The following is a 23,131-nucleotide window of genomic DNA, read 5'->3' as shown; positions in this document are numbered from 1 at the left end:
GAAAGGAGAGGCGAGGAAGGGAAGGAGCCAGGATCTTCTAGCTTGGCTAAGTCAGCACAGTGCTCCGGGCTTCAATTATTCACTGAACACTCAGCAAAGTCAACAAGTTTTTTGTGAGAGCTGAAAGAACAAAACGACTGTCAGCTGGACTAAAAGGGACATGCAGGGGAGAGATGGAATGGAAAACGGCTGCAAGAGGGAAACCAGGGAAGCTGAGGTCTGGAATTGAGACACCTCCTTGGGCCAAGAGAGGACCCCACCCGTGTGCACAGGGAGGGGAGACTGCCCCAGCATTGAAGAGGGTGGGCCTTCCAGCCCAAGGCTCAGGGAGAGTTCTGCTGCCCCAGGCTACAGAGAGGGTGGGGCACATTCCCCAGCTGGGGAGAGTGAGGCCAGCACCCACAGGTCTGAGAGGGGTGGGCCTGCCCCGTGGACTAGGGAAGGCCAGGGCTCCAGCTCACTGCTCTCAGGGAGTTGGACCTGTAGGCCAGGGATTAGGGAGAATGCTGCCTCCCCTCGCTATACTAAGGGGTGGAGACTACCCCCAGAGATCAGGAAGGAGTGGCCACCACCCCAGTGCTACTGGAGGGGGAGGTCTGGAGCTCCATCGCCACCCAGATGCTTGATGAGGGTGGAACCAAGAAAATGGCCACTGGGCAAGCATGTGGAAAGGGTGTACCCGCATGAGGCCCCAGGGAGAAGAAACTGTCATCTTGAGAATGACTCTCAGACTTTGACATCTAATGAAGTATGCCCTGCAGGTTAACAGAACTGTGGGGGACCCATGACTCATGTTTCCCTCCCAGTTTCTCCTTATGGTCTTGCAAATGTTTATCCTTTGTCTGTCCCTTTGTATATTGGAAAGAGATAAACTGTTTTGTAAGTTTCAGAGGTCTACAGCCAGACAGGACTTTGACCCAAGATAAACTGTATTTCTATAAAAGTGATTGTGATATGACTTTGTACTTAGCATTGCTACTGAAATAAGGTTTTTTGAATATTATAATGTCTTTTTGGAATTCAGAGGGTGGAGTGTGGCAGTTTGAGATTATTTATGAACTCCCACCTCCTTGGTGGGCTGACTCTCACATGGAAGTCTCTCACATGGAAGAAGACACAAAGGAGAACACAGAAAAAAGACGTGGCAGAGGGCCCAGGAAGAGAGGTGAGTCTGACAGTATACAGGTGACCTTGTGAACAGAAGAGAGCAGCTGAGCCCAGAAAGAAATGTGCCCCAGGGAGAGTGGCAAGCTTTAGGCCAGCCTACAGCTGAGACTGGAAGAAGCTGGGACCACAGAGGCTTAAGAGGAAAGAGGAAGGCTGGACCCTCACAGACATCACCCGCCATCCTGCTTCAACACATGGCAACAGACTTTGGGAGAGGAAGGACCTCTTATGGTACTTGAGATGGACTCTTCAGTTCCTTGTGACTATATGCTTCTACCCCAAATTAATATCCTTACTTTGCATCAGCACCCCTTTGGCTAACTAATACACCTGCCTTTTGTATTTCTAGTAATATTTTTAATTGTATGCTGGACATTGTGGATTATACATTACAGAGATTTTGGATTATGGTATCTTCCTCTAAAGAGTGTTGAGTTTTTTCCACTAAACAGTTCCTGTCAATGACTGGTTTTAGGCTTTGTTAGGGAAGATTTACTTCAGTTTTGTCCTTATTCCTAGGTCATGGTCTTTAATCTTAGCATGTGGCCCTTACTCCTACAGTATGGGCCCTTCTGTGATTTCCACAGAAGACCTGAAACATTCACCAAGGTCTCTTTATTCTAGCTGAGTACAATTCCAATGTTTTCCCAGAAGTGTGCAACCTCCAGAATCTTGCTTTCTGCCAAGTCTTCTGGAATTACAGTCTATGCAATCCAGATCTCTCTGGCATCCTAACCCACAACTTCCAGTGGCTTTTGCAGTTCCAAACTCTGATCTCTGCCTCCTAAGTTCAGTGAGACTACTGACCCCTGACTGGCATCCACCTTCCTACACCACAGCCTATAACTTATCCCTAGGGGAAAGAAGACTGTGCTAACTTAGGGCCCACCTCCTGGGTCTTCCTTCTATCAGAGATATCAGCCATGCTTTTATTGATGTGCAAGGCATTCAAACAGCTGTTTTGTATATTTGTCCAGACTTTATAGTTGTTTACAGTGGGGGAGGGGGAGGGTGTTAAGTCCAATACCAATACCAGCTACTCTCTCATTCTCAGTACTGGAAATGAGTCAAAATTCTAGAATCCTTGCATCCACATCTTTCAGCATCTTTCCTAGGGTAGGTACACTGTAAAGATTTGGGACAGTGTTTAAAGAGTCTGACTAGTTGGGGTTTTTTTTTCTTTTACTTCCCACAAATTGGGTCTGTTTATAGCTCCAATTCTTCTTTCCAATTTTCAAAAGCTATTATTAACATCTACTCCAATAGAAAAATAATACCTTCTGCTTCAAAATGTTTTAGAATATTTATGAAAGGGTAGCAAGTACACAATGCAAGTAATTTCCCTTTTACACATCAACACTGACATTAGAGGTTACCATACTTATTTTCTAATATTTGTCTATTTAGCTTTTCAGATCTGTTTTGTTTCCCCGAATGGTTCAAACATTTCTCAAGGGCAGGGCCATGACTTACACTTCTTTATCTCTCATGGGACCCAACTTATTTTCTTATACATGATAAGTAAAAGTTGATTGATAATATTGTTACTGTCACGTGTTTATACTATACTTTTAGGTGTCCTTATTCTAAGTCAAACATTTAAATCTACTGGCGATATAATATATGAAGGAAAGGAAGGAAAGAGGCATACTCAGTTGTATTTTCTCTACTGATGGCCACAGCAAGTTCCTGCAGTTGGTGGGTGAGTTTATCCAAAACGTTGTGCTCCTCATCTTTTTTCTGATTATAGTTCCCAACAGGTGCAGGTTCATCAGCCTATGAAAAAATATAAATCTATTTCACTGAAAAATCAATTTCAATTTCCCATTGCATTTATTTTAATACAACAAGAAAAACTCCAATAAAGGCCTATAAGTCAAAGCAAGTAACAAAATGGGACACACCTTCCTCAAGTAAAGTAGTAAGATTTAAAAGAAATGTAGAGGGAATGGGTGTAGCTCAGTGGTTGAGCACCTGCTTCCCACGTATGAGGTCCCAGGTTCAATCCCTGGTGCCTCCTTAAAAAAATTAAAAAAAAATAAAAAATAAAATAAGTGGATTATTGAGTTCAAGTGCAACACTTGTAAACTAAGTAACTAAGTAAAACACTAAAACTACACCACTTGTTTTCTGGTCTGTCTGTTTACGAAGTATTGCAGACCCTCCATGGTCAGTAAGGAATTGATTCGAGACACAAGCTGGCTTTGAGTCAGAAGACAGGTGCTGCTCTCCAGGTCTGCCACTTACTGGCAGTGAGACAATGGGAAAGTTGCTCCACCTCTATGAGCCTCGATTTCATCTGTGAAATGGGAGTAACGTGTCACTGGAGAAATTCAGAAGAGAGGCTCAGTGACCACGTACCCGATGCATTACAGGGGGTCCCTCTGCAGGTGAGGAGCTGGCCTCCAGATGCCCTCCGCTGCGAAGGCTCTCTGGCTCTGTGGTCCTGAACACCTGGCTGAGGCTCAGGCTCAGGTTTGTAAAAATCCCGAAGGGCTGCCAAGAGTAAATTCCAGTTCCTTCTGTTTCTGCAGAATCACTGTGACTAGAGCTGCTGTGTGGTACAAGAGGCTTTATTACCACTTGCCCTCAGAGCCAAAGTATGTGCACCCTCCCCACATGTCATAAAATAAAAACAATTCTAAATGCTAACACACAAAACTCACACAATGCTCAAATTAAACTAGCTCTTTCTTGGATTTTCTGATTCCTTGATGATGGGTAAGTTTATTGAAGCTAAACTTTTCGTCCATGTTTGCAGCTCAGGCTTTTCTGCTCCTAACTCTAATTAATCCCCACTTAGTGAAAATATTTGTATAAAATGGATTTTTTGTAATATTAATTGTAATACTTACTTTGTTTAATTTTTGAAGAACGTTTTTATTTTCATCGATTGCATGTTTTAATTGGATACATCTACATTTGAAAAAAGAAAACATACTGATTTTTTATTGTCAGGAGAAGAAAGATTTAATCAAATCGTATAGCTATTGTATGACTAATACATACTTTTTTAACCACAGGTAAATGCTTTCCACCCATGAGGCCGGGTGGTCCTCACAGCAAAGCTCTAAGGTGCACAGGTACGGCAGCCAGGGCTAAGACACGAGATGCCCTGGGCTTCAGCAGCCCACCTCACGAGGACGCGCACTGCACCTGACAGTGCTCCTTCAGCTCTCAAATGCCGCTGGCCTGGGACCTGGTCAAGGAGACAGTGCTAGTGATGACAGTAAAGCTAGGTCGTCACAGCACTGCTGGGCACATTGCTGGGTCGTTCGCAGCACTGCCTCGTTCAGGCTCCTCGCCACCTTCGTGCCAGGTAAAGGAAGTGAGGGTCTAACAGGGTAAGTGGGTGCTCAAGGCTACCCGCCAGCTAAGGCAGACACAGGGCAGGGAGGAGGGCTCAGGGCCGTGCTCGGCCCCCTCCCCCACAGCACACCTGCCTTCTGAACTTGGCCTGTTCATGCAGGCACAGAGCTATGAGTTATTCCACAGACAGTTTAAGGGCTCAGGAATTTACCTTGAGTCTTAGATACCCAGAGAAGAAGTGAGAAAGTCCTCCTGAAAATGGGCTACAGCTAATGGTGAGAGATTCCAAAAAAAATCAAATGCTCTATTATCAAAGAATAACCTGCCAAAGTCATTATTTTGTTATGCTGTTTGAGTCATTTTTTTTCTAACAGATTTGAGTGAATGAAACAAGCAGTTAAAAAAAGGTGACAAAAATCCTTTGTGAAAGGGGCAGAAAAAAAGAAGGGGAAGCAACTAACCGTGGCCAGCCCTGCCAGCAGCCCCGTCCTGCCCGCCTGGGGGCAGCCCCTCCTCCCACGGACCTCTCCTTCTAAAAGATGGAAGCAACCCAGGTGTCCACCAGCCAAAGATGGATAAACAAACTGGGGTGTATTCACATCATGGACTATTACGCAGCTGTAGGAGGAAACGAAGCTGGGAAGCATAAGACAGCGTGGAAGGCCCCGGAGGACGTGAAGCCGAATGAAGCCAGATGCACAAGGACAAATGCTGCATGACTGTGCTCCTAGGAGCCAGATAGACATGTAAACTCATGGAGTTAGTAACTAGATTATGGGTCACCAGAAAACAGAATGAGGCTAGAGAATGGGAAGCTGAGCGTTGACTTGCGCAGGACTGGTAAAAAGGGCAAGTGTTAATCTTTGGAAATGAATAGAAAAGGAGAAAGCACAACACAATGTTTGTAACTAGCAGTGCTAGTATATAGGAATGACCGTGGTTAAAAGAGAAAAGTCTAAGGTCATGTATATTACTAAAAGGAAAGGTTAAAAATGCAACACGGGACTGTACAGCATAGGAAAACCTCATGTGAAATATGAATATGGGCAATACTGCATGTATAAGACTTTGAAACTGAACAAATGTGATGTATCTTAATGTTACAAGATGTTAATATCAGGCCAAAAAAACCCAACATCATGCTAAGTGAAAGAAATCAGACACAAAGTACAACATACTGTATGATTTCATTTCTATAAAATGTAAATATAGATCAATTTATAAAGATGGAATTAGATTAATGGTTATGTAGGGCAGGGGAAGGATCGAGGGATTGGCAGGTGATTGCTAAGGGGTGTGGAGTTTTTCTTTTTGGAGTAACAAAATTGTTCTAAAATTTTTGTGGTGATGAATGCACAACACTGTGATTATACTAAAAGGCATTGATTGTACACTTTTAATAGATTGTATGGTGTGTGAATATATCTCAATAAAAGTGCTTTAAAAAACAAGCACAGGTTGCCTTCCCTCTTTTTAACACTTAAAATTCTTTATTTAATCCTATCATTCTAATAGGCCTGGTAGATACAGTAGATATAGATCATCAATACATTTTGGAAAACTTCATTCACTGTAAGCTCAAAATTGTTTCTCATTATTATTTTGTATTTTTGGAAGTTGTATTAACCAAAAAAAGAAAGAAGGAAAGAAAGAATATCACAAACAATGTCTATGGCCTTAAATACTGCCCACTGAAATTTAAGTACCGTTCCTGAAAGCTTAAATAATTGGGCATGCTTTACCTTTGGTAAATATCTCGCCTTTTACTGGCTTCTAGAGCTCCTTTCAACTGACTCTCAGAAAGCAAATTATCAACCTGCAACAAAGAAAGACAGCTTGAAACACCTTATTTTTAAATATCATTTATTACTTCAGGAATAAAATTTTAATTCTCTTTTAGTTCAAATATTGTATAATGAATATTTTAAACCTACAACAAAGTTGAGAGAACTTTACGGTGAAAACCCTCAAGCACCGCCTAGAGCCCGCCGTTAGCACTTCACTACGCGTGTCTGACCGCACACCTCTCGCTCCCTCTGCCTTTCCATCAGTAAACCTTACCGTACGCATTTCAAAGTAAACTGCAGTCATCAGTGCACCATGGGTTTCACTACCTAGAGTTCAATGTCTGATATAAAATTATATACAATGAAATATAAAAATCTCAAGTGTAGAGTTGCTAAGTAACAAACGCATATACCCATGCAACCCAAACCCCTACTGAGATACAGAAAACTACCATCACCCCCAGAAAGTTCCTTCATGTCCCTTCTGGTAAATCCTATACCCCATCCCCTCAAAGACAAACTTGTTTTAACATTTTCTACCATAAATTTGTTTTGCCTGCTCTTGAAATTTATATAAATGGAATCAGACTGTATGAATTCTTTTGTGTGATCTTTCTTTTCCCCAGCATGTCTTTTAGATGCTTCCATATTGTTAAGTGTATCACAGTATATTTTTCCTTATTCTTAAGCAGGACCTATTGCATGAAATTACCACAACTTTGCTTACCCTCATTCCTATTTCTTGACTTTTCTAATAAGAATGTACCCTTGCAAATGTACCCACAAAAGAGGCATATTCTTCTTTTGTTTTCTATAGATCACATGGATATCATGGTGGATGAAAGAAAAGAGAAAGTTTCACTAGGAGGACATCAGCAGAACGGCAGAGTTGAAAGCTCCAAATGCACATTCCCCACCTCCACCCCCAGCACAACATCAAAAAAAACCAAACTACTAGAAACAACCTCCTTGGAACTCTGGAAAACACACAAAGGGTTACAGCAACCGGGTGAACACTGCACCAAGAGAAAGCCCCTTCAACACGGTAGGAAAGTTGTGTGGTGTTCCTCCTTGCCCTGTCCACAGGCACTCCCTAACTCCGCCACACTCTGTGGCAAGGCAGCCCGGGTTCCCACTGCAGGTCCCTGGTCTCTGGTTAAGGAGGAGCAGGGCACACCCTCCACACTGATTTCGTGCATATGTATGTCTGTTCCAACCCACCTGCTGATACTTAGAGGCCTGGCCCATAGCACCTGTCTCTGTTCCACCTAACCCCAAACTCAGGGCAGAGAAGTGGCAGGCACATTCTCAAGCAACAAACTGCAACAGCCAGGGGTGAAAGATCATAGTTGAGACCTACAAAAGCATGCTGGGGTGTGGGAGGAAAAGCTCGGGAGAGGGTTTCCTGAGGAAATTAGCACGTCCAGGAGCATGTATACATCCTGGGGAATTGTGAAAGCCATGGGCACACTCAGAGCAAGACCCATGCTCAGAAATAACCTGCGAAGACCTAACTGTTCACTTTGGGCTGATCTATAGGCTCAGTACAATCTGGGCTAAGTGTTGAGGGAGAATCCCAACTTGCAAAGATTGTGAGAGGTAATTTTGCTTTTGTGTACGTGTTTTGCTTTTTTTAAAAATTACACCTGGTATCCTGGCATTAAAGATAATCTGTCAAAACACTAGTTGAATGTAAGGTAAAGGAACTGAGATGTCAGGGATCACATATGGTAAAGAATACAGCCTTTGAAACAACAGAGTTATAATTTTATAATATCCAAATGCCCAGTTCTCAACAACAAAAATCACAAGGCACACAGAGAAATAACAACGGATGGACAATTCAAAGGAACAAAATAAAGCATCAGAAAACATCCCTGAGGAATTCCAGATATTAGAATTACTAATCAAAGACATCCAGACAGCTGCCCTAAATTTGTTCAATGAGCTAAAGGAAAACATGGAGAAAAATCAAAGGAAATGAGGGAAACAATACCGAAACAACATGAGAATTTCAATAAAGAGATAGACATTTTTAAAAAGAAGCAAACACAAATTCTGAATCTGAAAAGTACAACTAATGTAGAAAGTATACTAAAATACACCAGAAGGGTTTAATAGCAGATCTCAACAGACAGAAGAAATAATTAGTAACAGAAGATAGAACAGTTGAAATCATCCAGTCTGAGGAGCAGAAAGAACAAGAATGGAGGGAAGTGAACGGAACCTAAGGGACCTGGGTACACCATGAAGTGCAGTAACAGGCCCATTACAGGAATCTTAGGAGACGAGAGAAAGAAAGGGCCAGAAAGATATATGAAATAAAGCCAAAAATGTCCAAAACTTGATGAAAGAAATGCATATACACATCCAAGAAGCTCGATGAACTTCAAATAGGAAAAACTTAAAGAGATGTGCACCAAGACACATTATAGTTAAATTTTTTTGGTCTTTATTTATTTTTTTAATATTACATTCAAAAAATATGAGGTCCCCATATAACCCCCACCCCCCTCGATAGTTAAATTGTTGAATGGAAGTCAGAGAGAATTCTAAGAGCAGCAAGAAAGAAGTGATGCATCATGTACAAGGACTCTCCAATACGATAAAGCGCTGAATTCTTATCAGAAATCATGGAGAGCAGAAAGCAGTGGCATAACATATTCAAAGGGCTGAAAAAAACTGTCAACCAAGAATTCTATATCCAGCAACATTGTCCTTCAAAAGTCATTTCAAGATAAACAATAACTGAGAAAGTTCATTACCACTAGACATGCCCTACAAGAAATGCTAAACAGAGTCTTTCTGGATGAAAGAATAGGATACCAGACAGTAACCTGAAGCCACATGAAGAAATTAAGATCCACAATAAAGTTTACATGGGTAAATATAAGTGCCAGTATTATGTTATTATTTGTAATTCCACCTTTTATTTTTTACAAAATCTAAAACACAAATACATAAAAAATCATAAATCTATACACAACATATAAAGATGTAATTTGTGACAAGAACAGCATAAAGTGGGGGCAGAGAGGTATAAGAGCAGAGATAGTGCATGCTATTTCAATAGTTAAGTTTGCATCAATTCAAAATAGATTTTAGAGATTTCTGATATAAAATGTAACCCTCACGGTAACTATAAAGAAAATACCTTAAATATATATATAGAAAAGGAAATGTGAAGGGAATCAAAATGATTCCCTAAAAAAAGATCAAATAAACACAAAAGAAGGGAGTAATGGAGGAAATAAGGAACAAAAAAAAAGTATAATACATAAAATAACTAATAGCAAAATGGCTGAAATTAAGTCCTGCACTATCAGTAGTTATTTTAAATGTATATAGATTACTCTCCAATCAAAAGGCAGACTGACAGAATGGATTAAAAAGCCAAAATACAAGGCAGTTGCCATAGCGGAAACTTTTGGCTGCGTGTATGAGTCACAGATGGTTTGCGAAGCCCATTATTTCCTTGGCCAAGATTCTACACCACCACCATGTCCCGCCACCACCATGTCCCGCCACCACCATGTCCTGCCACCACCATGTCCCGCCACCACCATGTCCCGTCACCACCATGTCCCGCCACCACCATGTCCCGCCACCACCATGTCCTGCCATCTGTACTCCCCAACATGTCTGTTGTGAGGAATGTGACCAATGACACCAGGTCTGAAGATTTATGTCACAAATTTGGTCATTACAGTCCTATAGCTTATGTGTATGTACCACTTGATATCTACACATCACCCAAGAGGATTTGCTTATGTTCAAATTGAGGATGTTCATGATGCCAAAGATGTATTATATAATTTGGAAAGAAAATGTATTTGTGGATGTCAAATTGAAATATAGTTTGCAAAGGGGGATCAGAAGACATGAAATCAGATGAAAGTCAAGGAAGGGCTTTCCTCTATGTATACAGTTCTTCACACTGTGATTATTATAAAAGCTATAGATGTTCTAGAAGCCAAAGTTATGGAGAGAGGAGATCAAGAAGTCACTCTTGATTACAACCATAGAAGATCTTAGAAATGGTAGACCAACTGGAAGATCACAGTGTAGCAGAAGCCATCCCAACAATGATAGATTCAAACACCAAAATTGATCTTTTTCAAGATCTAAGTCCAATTCAAAATCATGGTCCAAGTCCCAGTCCAAGAAAGAAATGAAGGCTGAATCACATTCTAGATCTGCATCTCACACCAAAACTAGAGATATCTCTAAACCAAATCTACAGCACATAAGTCTGGCTCAAGATGTGAAAGGGAATAAGAGAAAAAGAACCATGTAGATCTAACTTAAGTCAGGATCACAGTATAGGCCTAGGTCAAAATGTAGAGCAAGGTCTTGGACTAGTCCTAAGTGGCTACTAATAGTTCAAACCATTATATTTTCAGGCATGTATCATTCATTTATTCATAGTTTTCCTTTACTTAAGTTATCAGGAACACAATGTTGCAATGATGCTAAAAAAAAAAAACAGTTTTCCCTGTACTAGGCAATGATTATAATTAAAATGATATGCTGTTGAGGGGAATGGGCACAGCTCAGTCGTTGAGTGCCTGCTTCCCATGTACAAGGTCCTGGATTCACTCCCCTGTACCGCCTTAAAAAAAAGATATGCTATTGAGAAGCCACTCTTAAGTGTACAATTTGTTTAATATTAATGGTGTCATGAAATTTTAAATAACGTGGAGGAAAGGATTAGTCAATTTTAAGCAAGTCACATCTCTTGAGCTTTTCGATGCTTATCAGTGTACCACACTTGGTAATGAGTGTATTATTGAACTTGGCAATACCTGGCTAAAAATGAGGAAATAATACCTTTAACCATTTATCACTTCTATTATTTCTCTGAAAGATGGTTTTGGGGGCAATAAAAGTGACATGTCTAATCTCATTGCAAAATAAAAGCTAGCATCTCTAAAGTCAGACTGCTCTCTTGCAGACGTAAGTAAGAAATACTGTGGGAAAACAATTCCTTTTAGAGAATCACTTTTTTCATTTTTGGGTTTAGTAATTGAGGCTTCTGGTAAAGAACAAAAGATGGTTTTAAAATACTGTTTGTGGACTATCTTTAAAGGCTTGACTCCAGCATTTTTGTGTATTTGATAGTGTTTCTAACTCATTTCTTCATTGTTTGCAGCCAATGTTCATGTTCTGCTGTGCGCTCATTGGCACGCACATTTCTTTCAAGTCTTAAAATTTTCCTGGCTGTATGTTAAACAACAAAAAGTCTATTTAAAACTGTAGCAGTAGTTTGTAGTTCTGGCAAGAGGAAAGTTGTGGGGTTAAACTTCATCTTTCCTTTCTTATAGAAGCTTTAAAAAAGGTATTTTTATATGTTCTTTTTAATAAATATTGTTTACAACCTTTAAAACATCAACGTTTGGATCAAAACAAGACCCAGCTTATTTTCTGCTTGCTATAAATTAAGCAAACAGAATATAATAAAAACAAATGAAGGGGGGAAAAAAGCCAAGATACAAAAATAAGCTGTGTACAAGAGAGTCACCTTAGATCAAAAAACATGAATAAGTTGAAAGTGAAAGGATGGAAAAAATATTCCATATAAATAGTTACAAAAAGAGAGCTAAGGTGGCTACACTGGTAACAGACAAAAATACACATTAAGTCAAAATCTGTTTCAAGGCACAAAGAAGGACATCATATATTGATAAAAGAGGCAATTCATCAAGAATATATAACAATTATAAAACAAATATGTACCTAGCAATTGGTCCCCAAAATATATGAAGGAAATATTGGCAGAACTGAAGGGAGAAATAGATAGTTCTACAATAATAGTAGATTTCAATACACCAGTTTCAATAATGGCTAGAACATCTGTATTACTCAGCCAAAGGGGTGCTGATGCAAAATACCAGAAATTGCTTGGTTTTTTATAAAGGGTATTTATTTGGGGTAGGAGCTTACAGATACCAGGCCATAAAGCATAAGTCACTTTCCTCACCAAAGTCTATTTTCACATGTTGGAGCAAGATGGCTGCCGATGTCTGTGAGGGTTCAGGCTTCCTGGGCCTCTCTTCCAGGGTATTGCTACTCTCTGGGTTCAAGGTTCCTCTCTTCCCAGGGTTTGCTTCTTCCTGGGCTCAAGGTTCCTCTCTTTCTGGGACTGGCTTCCCTTTCCCCTGTGTACTTACTTCCTGGGGCTCCAGCGTAAGGCTTCAGCATAAAACTCCAACATCAAAACTCCAACATAAAACCCTCAACTCTGTCCTTTGCCATGCCTTTTATCTGTGAGTTCCCATCTCTTGGTGGGGACTACTGACATGGCCCTATCAAAGCCCTAATGATATATTAATCATGCCTAGTACAGACCAGATTACAAACATAAGCCAATATTTATTTTTGGAATTCCTAACTATGTCAAACTGCTACAAACACCCAAATAGAAGATCAATAAGAAAAGAGAGGAATTGAACAATACTATAAACCAACTAGTTCTAACAGACATATATAGAACACTTCATCAAATAACAGCAGAATACATGTCCTTCTCAAGTGCACATTTCCAGGATATACCACATGTTGGGTTACAAGACAAGTCTCAATGAATTTTAAAAATATTGAAATCATACAAAGCATCTTCTCCAACCACAGTGGTACGAAGCTAGAAATCAGTCACAAAAGAGAAAACAATGGGTCAAAGAAGAAATCACAAGGGAAATTAGAAAATTCTTAGCAGAGAATGAAAACACAAACACAATTAGACCAACAGACTTGCTCAGTACAGGGTTGCCACAAACCTTCAATTTGTAAAAAATGCAAGATATGCAAATGTAATAAAGCGAAACTCAATAAAAAAACGACAACACACAATTAACTAACTTCACATCTTCAGGAAATGGAAAGAAAAGAGCAAACTAAACCTAAACTGAGCAGAAGGAAGAAAATAACCAAAATGAGAGCAGAGAAATAGAGAATTTTTTTTTAAATAGGGAGAATTGGCAAAAACAAAAATTGGTTCTTTGAAAAGACCAATAAAATTGACAAACCTTTAGTTACACTGAAGGAAAAAAAGGAGATATAATGCAAGCAATGCAAATAACTAAAATCAGAAAAGAAAAATGAAAGCAGGGAAATTACTAATGATATTATAGAAATAAAAAGGAACATAAGAGAATATCATAAGCAATTATACACCAATAAATTAAATAATTTAGATGAAATAAATTCCTAGAAACACAAAAATTACCTAAATTGACTAAAAAAGAAATAGAGTATCTCAACAGACCTATAACAAGTAAGAGATTGAATCATTAATCAAAAACCTCCCAACAAAGAAAAGTCCAGGACCAGGTGGCTTCACTGGTGAATTTTACCAAATGTTCCAAGAAGAATTAATAGTAATCCTTCTCAAACTCTTCGAATAAATAAATAAATAGTTAGGAACATTTCCCAATTCTTTTCATGGGGCCAGCATTACCCTGATGAAAGTGAGATAAAGACATCATAAGAAAAGAAACCTATAGACCAATTTCCCTACAAAAATAGATGTAAAAATCCTCAACAAAATACTGTCAAACAAAATCAAACACATATTTAAAAAAGCATTCACCATGATCAAGTGAGAATTATCTCAGGTATGCAAGGGTGGTTCAACATAAGAAAGTCAAACAATGTAATAAACCACATTAACAGAAGGCAAAAACAAAACAAAACAAAAAACACCATCTTCACTGACATAGAAAGGGCATTTGACTAAACCCAACATTCTTTCATGATAAAACTGCTCAGAAAGCTAGAAATAGAAGGGAACTTCCTCAACATGAGAAAAAACATTTACGAAAAAGCCCATCATATTCAGTGATGAATGCCTGAAAGTTCTCCCCCAAAGATCAGTAACAAGACAAAAATGCCCACTTTCACCACTGCAGTCCAATATTGTACTACAAGTTCTAGCCAGAGCAATTAGGCAAGGGACCAAAAAAGGCATTCAAATTGAAAAGGAAGAAATAAAACTATCTCTATTTGCGGATGGCATGATCCCATATATAGAAAATCCAAAAGAATCCACAAGAAAACTATTATAGCCAATGTGATGGTTAGATTATTGTGTCAACTTGGCCAGGTAATTGTGCCCAGTTGTTTGGTTAAGCAAGCACTGGACTAACTGTAATACAAGGGCATTTATGGACTTTAGTCACCATTGACTTTACTGCAGTGGTAAATCATAGATAGCTGGTTATAATTACATCAATCAGGGAGATTGCCATTAGCAATGAGTGACGCTTAACCCAATCAGTTGAATGCCTTAAAAGGGGCAGTGATTCCAGCATTGAGTGAGAGTTTCCCAGATCGTCTTTGGACAACCATCATCTCCCAGAACTTGTCAAGAACCTTCACTGGACTTTCATCGCAGCTCCTGGTTGCAGTCTGCCTACGGAACCTGGACTTGTGCATCCCCATGGCTGCATGAGAGACTGATAAATGTCTTACTATTGACAGATATCCCTCATTGATTCTGTTTCCCTAGAGAAAATAAGCAAATTCACCAAAAAGTTACAGGATACAAGATCAACACAGAAAAATCAGTCGTGTTTCTATACACCACAAGGAAGACTCCAAAAAGGAAATCAAGAAAACAATTCCATTTACAATAGCATCTAAAACAATAAAATTCTAAAAATACTTTCAACAAAGGAGGTGTAAGACAAACACTGAAAATTATAAAACACTGCTAAAAGAAAGGAAAGAAGACCTATATAAATGGGGAGATTTCCTGTGCTCATGGATTGGAAAACATAATATTGTTAAATTGTCAATATTCCCCCAAACAATCTATAGACACAGTAAAATCCCTATCAAAATTCCAGCCGTCTTTTTGCAGAAATGGAAAAGATGATCCTCAAATTCATATGGAACCACAAGGGGCCCTGAACAGCCAGATTAATCTTGCAAAAGAAGAACAAAGGTGGATGCCTCACATTTCCCTATTTCAAAACTTACTATGAAGTTATAGTGATCACAACAGTATGGTATTGGAAAAAGGACACACATATAAAATATAACTGAGATACCAAAAATAAACTCATACAGCTATGGCCAACTGCTAAATTCTGACAATGGTGCCAAGTACATTCGATAGGAGAAAAAATAGTTTCTTGACCAAATGGTGCTGGGGAAACAGGATACGCACATATTAAAAAATGAAGATGAATCCCTACCTCACACCATTTATGAAAATTAACTCAAAATGGATCAAGGACCTAAATGAAAAAGCTAAAGTCATAAATTTCAGGAGAAAATATATGGGAAATTCTTCAAAATCTTGGATTTCACATGGATTCTTAGATACAACATCACAAGCACCAAAAAAAAAAAAGAAAAGAAAAGAAAAAATGGATAATTACACTACATCAAAGATAAAAACTTTGGTGTATCAAAGGACATTATCATAAAAAGTGAAAAGACTACTTATAGAATAGAAGGAAATAGTTGCAAATCATATGATAAGGTTTTAAAATCCAGAATACATAAGGAACTACTACAACTCAACATAACAACAAAAATAGCCCAATTAAATAAATGGGCATAGGACTTCAATAGACATTTCTTTAAAGGAATGGCCAATAGTTCAAGAAAACATACTGACTATTGTTAGTCTTTAGGGAAAAGCAAATCAAAATCAGAATGAGACACTACTTCACACCTAATAGAATGGGTATTATCAAAATATCAGACAATAACAAGTGTTGATGAGGATGTGGAGAACTGGGATCAACACACGGTTGGTGGGAAGGTAAATGGTGCTGCTGCTGTGGAAAACACTTTGGCACTTCCTCAGTAACGTAACTATAGAATTACCATATGACCTCGTAATTCCATTTTTAGGTATACACCCCAAAGAACTGAAAGCAAGGACCCAAACAGATACTTTTACACCAATATTTAGAGCAGCATTATTCACCATTAGCCAAAAGCTAAAAACAAACCAAGTATCCATCAACAAACGAATGGATAAACAAAATATGGTATAGTCATGCAATGGAGTATTATTCAGCTAAAAAATGTAATGAAGTTCTGATACATGTTACAATATGGATGAATGCTGAAAATATTATGCTGAGTGAAATAAGCCAGATACAAAAGGACAAATATTACATAATTCCACTTACATGAAATGTCTACAATAAGAAAACTCAGAGACAGAAAGGAGATTAGAGGTTACCAGAGGTTAGGCTAGGAGAAGGTAGATGGGGAATTACTGCTTAATAGATACAGTTTCTGTTTCCGGTGATGAAGATGTTTTGGTAATGGAAAGAGTGATGGTAGTACAACATTGTGAATGTAATTAATACCACTGAATTGTAAATTAAAAATAGTTGGGAAGTGGATGTGGCTCAAGCGAATGGGCCTCCATCTACCATATGGGAGGTCCAGGGTTTGATTCCCAGTGCCTCCTGGTGAAGGCAAGCTGGCCTGCATGGCAAGTTGGCCCAAGCAGAGAGCTGGCCCACATGGAGAGCTGGCCCGAGCAGAGTGCTGGCCTGAGTGGAGTGCTGGCCCATGCAGGACGGCTGGCCTACACGACAAGCTGGCCTGAGAGGCAAGCTGGCCGGAGGGGAGAGCTGGCACAGCAAGATGATGCAACAGAAAGAGACCTAGAAAGAGACAATAAGGGGTGCAGCAGACCAGGCAGCTGAGGTGACGTACGTCTCTCCTACTCCGGAAGATACTGGGATTAGTTCCCAGTGCCACCTAAAGAGAAGATAAGGAGATACAGAAGAACATACAGCAAGTGGACACAGAGAGCAGACAATGGGGGGGGAGGGTGACAAACTTTTAAAATCTTAAAAAAAAAAAGTTAAGATGAGGGCGTGGATGTGGCTCAAGCAGTTGGGTGCCTGTCTCCCACATGGAAGTCTGGGTTCAGTTCCCAGTGCCTCCTAAAAAAATACAAGCAGACATAGAGAACACACAATGAGCAGACACAGAGAGCAGAGAGCGAGAGCAAACAACGAGGTGGTGGGGAGAAATAAATAAATTTTTTTAAAAAATGGTTATGATGGGAAACTATGTTATACATATATATTAATACAATAAAATTTTGAATATTAGCTTCTATACTCTGCAAGCTATTTGACATCCTGAGTGTTATTTACAAAATGCACACACCCAAGGATAGAGCCACTGACTATGAACATGACCCAGGTGACTTCTTTTTCACATGCCTCATGGACAAAGGGTTGGCAATCTGTTCCTTTTTTGCTTCAAGTGTCCTCTGTAAGGAGAGGGAAGAACTAGCTAACACTGTCCAAGAGGTACTTCCAAGGTATCAAAGTGCTGCTGAGCTGATTCTCAAGGCTGTAATTGTTTAGTTTCATTTTTGTTTTATCTAAATCTTTTTCAGGTTCTCCTAATGTCCCACTAAGTTTAAAATTACGGGGAAATGGATGTAGCTAAAGTGGTTGAGCACCTGTTTCCCATGTTTCAGATCCCAGTACCCCCTAAAAACAACCAACCACAAAAATTAGGTACAGAACCATATTAAGAGTCTATCCAAGAAGAGCGGGTGTAGCTCAGCGGTTGAGCGCCTGCTTCGCATGTATGAGGTCCCAGGTTCAATACCCGGTACCGCCTATTAAAAAAAAAAAAGAGTTTAGCTAGAGCTCAGCATAAGTCAATGCCCCATCAAGTTTTATTTTAGTTTCTAACTGAAGAGTATTTTGCTTTTGTTGTGCCACTATCAAATACGGAGTCACTTAAGAAATATTTGTCCTGCAAATCTTTAGTACTTCTAAAGCAAGAGTCCAAAACTGGGTAAAATAAAAGTAATCCCTGGCTTGTCAAAGATTATAAAATAATTTTATTTAGTGAAAACAATATTTGCTAATGGGTGAAATAAATAAAAGGAAAAGTAGTAAAGTGAAATAATAATTTCAGAAAATAAATGAACAATCCATTAATTACACTGCATTTTCCTAATTTTTTGAAGTAATATATATTTGGTGTTCAGAATTTTTAAAATATCAAAAAGAAAATAGCATTCTACCACAAAGGGATAGCATTTTGGCACGTTTCCTTCTTTTTTCTATGCATACTATGGATATGGAAAGAATTTTATGGCACTACTATTATTCAATTTTATATTGTTTTTCTAATTTGACATTTATCCAAAGTTCCCCAAAAGATTAAAAGTCTTTGTTATCAAAATTTTATTGCAAGCAACCAACCAGCAAGATGGCAGCAGAGTAAGGCACTCCTAGAGTCAGCTCCTGCTACAAGGCAGTTAGTAAACACACAGACCTAGCTGAAGCACCTGTTTGAAGGCTCCGGGAGACCAGAAGAGAATCTACAACATCTGTGAAAGAATGGAAGGAGGAGATGCCCATCTCAGAGAAGATTCGTAAGTAGAGGCTCCATACCATGGGGGCCAGTGCCCATCCTCCATTGGAGGCACAAGCTGCCTCGGGAGCTGTTCCACAGCTGGAATTGGAAGCTCGACTTCCCAAAAACAGGAGAGGAAGAGACAGTTGGACACCGACTTCAGCTACTGATTAGTAAATTCGGTGGGCTAAAGTATAATCCTAAGAACAGCTAAAGTTTGAATCTGTCCAAGTCAGAAAGAGGCCAGTAGCCACCATTTTAACTCTGCACCTGGCATGAGGGGAAGCAGGGTGGACTGAGAATCACAGCGCTGGTAGGGACTGGCTTCTTTCCATCTAGATCAGATGGCGGCTCTAGCCTAGACCCAGTGCCACCTGCAGCAGGGAGGAAGCTGCGGGGACCTACGCCAGCCTCTCCAGGAACATACAGGCCACGCCAGGGAAGATGGTGATCATCCTACTTTGCCAGTGCAAGCCGCCCCAGGAGCTATTCTTTGGCTGGTATTGGATGCTCCATTTCCCAAAAACTGGGGAGAAAGAGAAGATTTCAGCTACTGATTAGTAAATGCATTGGGCTAAAGTATAACCCTAAGAACAGCTAAAGTTTGAACCTGTCCAAGTTGGAAAGAGACCAGTAGCCACCATTTCGACTCTGCTCCCAGCATGAAGGGAAGCCGGGCTGACTGAAAAATCACAGGGACAGTAGAGATAGTTTCTTTCTCCCAGTTCAGGCTGCCTCCCTAGGCTAGGGTTCAGCCCTACCTCTGGCAGGGAGGAGGCTGGTGGTAACTGCAGGTACATTTGGCTGGCACAGACTGAAAAATCAGAAGTCTACCGGGGCAACTGCAGTCATCTTGGACTCGTACTGCATAGATTGCTGCCCACACCTGCAGCTCCATCCACACCCCAGCAAGGGAGAAAGCAGCCTGAAGCTTCATCAGTCTCTCTGGACATTGACAGTCTAGGCCTGCACAACTTGGATTATTCCATACAGCTGTGGCTCTGTCTCTATCCCAGGCAAAGGAGAAAGTTGGGAGAAGCTTCGTCAGTCCCTGGGGCAATGAGTGCAGCTTGAGCCGCCACAGCTTACAGCACCAACTACATCCTTGGATCCTACTGCACAACCAGCAAGAGAGAAAGGGCAGGAAGTCCTAAACTAAAGAGAAAAACTGCACCCAGAATACTCTAGTAAGCCAGATGCCAAGACACCAACAGAAGATTATAATACACACCAAGAAACAGGAAGCTATGGCCCAGTTAAAGGAAAAAGATAAGCCTCCAGATGACATAAAGGAGTTGAGACAACTAATCATAGATGTCCAAACAAATCTCCTTAATAAAGTCAATGGGATGGCTAAAGAGATTAAGGATATTAAGAAGACACTGGATGAGTACAAAGAAGAATTGAAAGCATAATAGAAAAACAGCAGATCTTATGGGAATGAAAGGCACAATAAATGAAATTTAAAAAAAAGAACAAACTGGAATCATATAATAGCAGATTCCAGGAGGCAGGATTGGTGATCCTGAAGAAATGGCCTCCAAAAGTGAACATACAAAATAACCGATGAAGAAAAGAATGGAAAAAATTGAACAAGGTCTCAGGGAACAAAACGACAGTAAAAGGCATGCAAACATATGCTTCATGGGTGTCCCAGAAGGAGAAGAAAAGGGAGAAGGGACAGAAGGAATATCTGAAGAAGTAATGGTAGAAAATTTCCCAACCCTATTGAAGGACATTGAGATCCATGTCCAAGAAGCACAACATACTCCCATCTGAAAAATCCGAATAGACGAACTCTGAGACGGACTTCATACTAATCAGAGACATACCAAATGCCAAAGACAAAGGGAATTCTGAGAGCAGCAAGAGAAACGCAATGCGTCACATATAAGGGATACCCAATAAGATTAAGTGCTGATTTCTTACCAGAAACCATGGAGGCAAGAAGACAGTGGTATGATATATTTAAGGAGAAAAACTTCCAGCCAAGAATCTTATATCCAGCAAGACTGTCTTTCAAAAATGAGGGTGAGTTTAGAATGTTCACAAATAAACAGAAACTGAGAGAATTTCTAACCAAGAGACCAGATTTTCAGGATATACTAAAGGATGTCCTACAGCCTGAAAAGAAAAGACAGGAGAAAGAGGCCTGGAAGAAAGTCTTGAAATGAAGAAGATAACAACAAAAGTAACTAAAAAGTCAAGAGTGGTGAAAATAAAATATGACAGATAAAACCCAAATATTCAGGAATAAACTTAACCAATGATGTTTTTTTCCCCAGAAAACTACAACTCAATGTTAAAAGAAATTTTAAAAAAGGCCTAAATAACTGGAAGAACATTCCATGTTCACGGATTAGAAGAATAAATATCATTAAGATGTCAGTTATACTCAAACTGATATACAGGTTCAATGCAATCCCAATAAAAATTCCACCAGCATTTTTTTTTCAAATTGAAAACATGATTATCAAATTTATTTGGAAGGCTAAGGGGTCCTGAACAGCCAGAAACATCTTAAAAAGGAAAAGAAAAGTTGGAGGACTCTCACTTCTGGACTTCAAATCATATTCCCTAGCTATAGTGGTGAAAAACCACATGGTACTGGCATAAAGATAGACACAAAGACCAATGGAACCAAAATGATGGTTCAGAAACAGACCCCCACATGTATTGTCAAGTGATTTTTGACTAGCCTGTCAAACCCACCCAGCTCAGGCAGGATATTCTATTCAACAAATGGTGCTGAGAGAACTGGATATCCATAGGCAAAAGAAGGAAAGAGGACCCCTATCTCACACCTTATCCAGAAATTAATTCAAAATCGATAAAAAACCTAAATACAAAAGCAAGAATGATCAAGCATCTAGAAGAAAATGTAGGAAATATCTTCAAGACCTGGTGGGAAGTGGTAGATTCTTAAAGGAGATAAGAGGAGGACTGAGATGAACTACAGACGTTTAATGTATGTAGAAGTTTTAATTAACTTTACTGCAAAAGTGTGGAAATGTATAAAGTGGATGGTAACACACAGTGAGTAACAGCTAGTTTATAAATGGGGATGTGGCTGAAAATGGTAGTCTAGGGATGTAAATGCCAATGAACAGAATGCTAGAGAATAATCTAGGAACTGAATAGCACAGTAAAGCAAGCAGTGGGTGAGAATTGTGGTTGATGGTACCGATGCAAGTCCTTTATTTGCTAAAACAAATGTACATCACTATTGTAGGGTGGTAGGAATGTGGAGAAGCATGGGAAAAATACAACTGGAGTGACCTATGGACTGTGGTTAGCAGTAATAATGTAATATTCTTGCATCTATGCCAAAGATGTACTATGTTGATAGTGGGGCAGTATGGAAAATGTGTTACCATATCCATAGTATACATTTGGCACAATCAGATGATATTATCTTATAGGCTGTAAATCTTCCACGACAGGGGGGTGTGTTGATAGAGGAGTGTTGTTTGGGAATTCTGCACATGTGCATGAATGTTTTGTAAGTTTACAACTTCTGTCATAAAAAATATATTTAAAAAATAATAATAGGGTGGGTTTGGGGAAAAATACACCAAATATAAGATAAGGACTATAATTAGTACTAAGATTTTGACAATATTCTTTCATAATTTGTAACGACTGTCTCACGACAATGCAAGACGTTGGTGGAGGGTTGTTTACTCCTGTGTGATGTTTTGCACGTTTGCTTTGTAAGTTCACAACTATTACTATACACTTATTGTTTATGTATGTTTATGTGAGTGATATACTTCAAAAAAATTTTTTTAAACTACTGTATTCTATCCCATCATACATTATTTAGCCATTCCACCATTATTGATCATTTAAATTCCATCAGTTTTTTTCCTATTATAATTAATACCGTGAGAAATAGTTTTATACATCAATCTCTGTCCCAATTTTTAAAAGTTTTACAAATGGTAGATTTCTAGAAAGGGATTCACCAAGCCAAGGAGCATGAATATCTGCTACATCTTGTCACACTGCTTTCCAGAAATGCTATGCTTTAGATACTGGAAAAGAATATGGAAGTGGCTGCTTCATCACTCATTCCCCAGCCCTCAGTGAGTACAGTGATTTTAAAAGCTGTTGCGATATCTTATTCCCTTTGCAGTTCTTTGGTTACCTTCGAAGTTAACCTTTCTCACATGTTCATAGGTCTCTTGGATTTCATTTCGTTCCTGTCCGTGGCTCCTGTATCGGATCCCAGCGCTTTTCTGACACACTAAGACCTCTCCTTGACACGTGCTGCGCGGGAACAGGCGGCTTCCCCGGCAGAAGTCTCCAAGGAAAGGGCACGGAGGAGGGGGGTGCCGGGCGCAGGGCGGGGTGGAAACGGCGCTGTCGAGGGCAGTTGGACCTGGACGTGAGCGGGGCTCAGCGCGCGGTCGGGGAGGAGGTGGGGCTGTGAGTCGACGGCACCGATTTTCGGGAGCTTTGGCCTGTGGGTGGGGGCTCGGTTGGGAGCGGCAGGGTGGGGGTCG

General features: G+C 39.8%; 1 protein-coding gene and 1 pseudogene across 1 annotated transcript in view; one reads left to right on the top strand and one right to left on the bottom strand.

Annotated features, from left to right (window-relative positions):
• Window positions 1–23,131, bottom strand: part of NPHP1 (nephrocystin 1) — a 77,034-nt gene that overhangs the window by 53,703 nt on the left and 200 nt on the right. Inside the window, exons 2-4 of the mRNA XM_058278083.2 lie at window positions 6,219–6,292; window positions 4,023–4,083; window positions 2,819–2,943 (exon numbers count right to left, since the gene is read on the bottom strand). Coding sequence (XP_058134066.1) covers window positions 2,819–2,943; window positions 4,023–4,083; window positions 6,219–6,292 — 260 coding nt within the window. The remainder of the gene's footprint in view (window positions 1–2,818; window positions 2,944–4,022; window positions 4,084–6,218; window positions 6,293–23,131) is intronic.
• Window positions 9,860–23,058, top strand: LOC139436755 (serine/arginine-rich splicing factor 10 pseudogene; annotated as a pseudogene).

Source organism: Dasypus novemcinctus, chromosome 17 (assembly GCF_030445035.2).
Source record: "Dasypus novemcinctus isolate mDasNov1 chromosome 17, mDasNov1.1.hap2, whole genome shotgun sequence".
In the NCBI taxonomy this organism is placed as follows: Eukaryota; Metazoa; Chordata; class Mammalia; order Cingulata; family Dasypodidae; genus Dasypus; species Dasypus novemcinctus.
The sequence above is the reverse complement of the archived record's forward strand: the minus strand, read 5'-3'. Positions and strand labels throughout refer to the sequence as shown.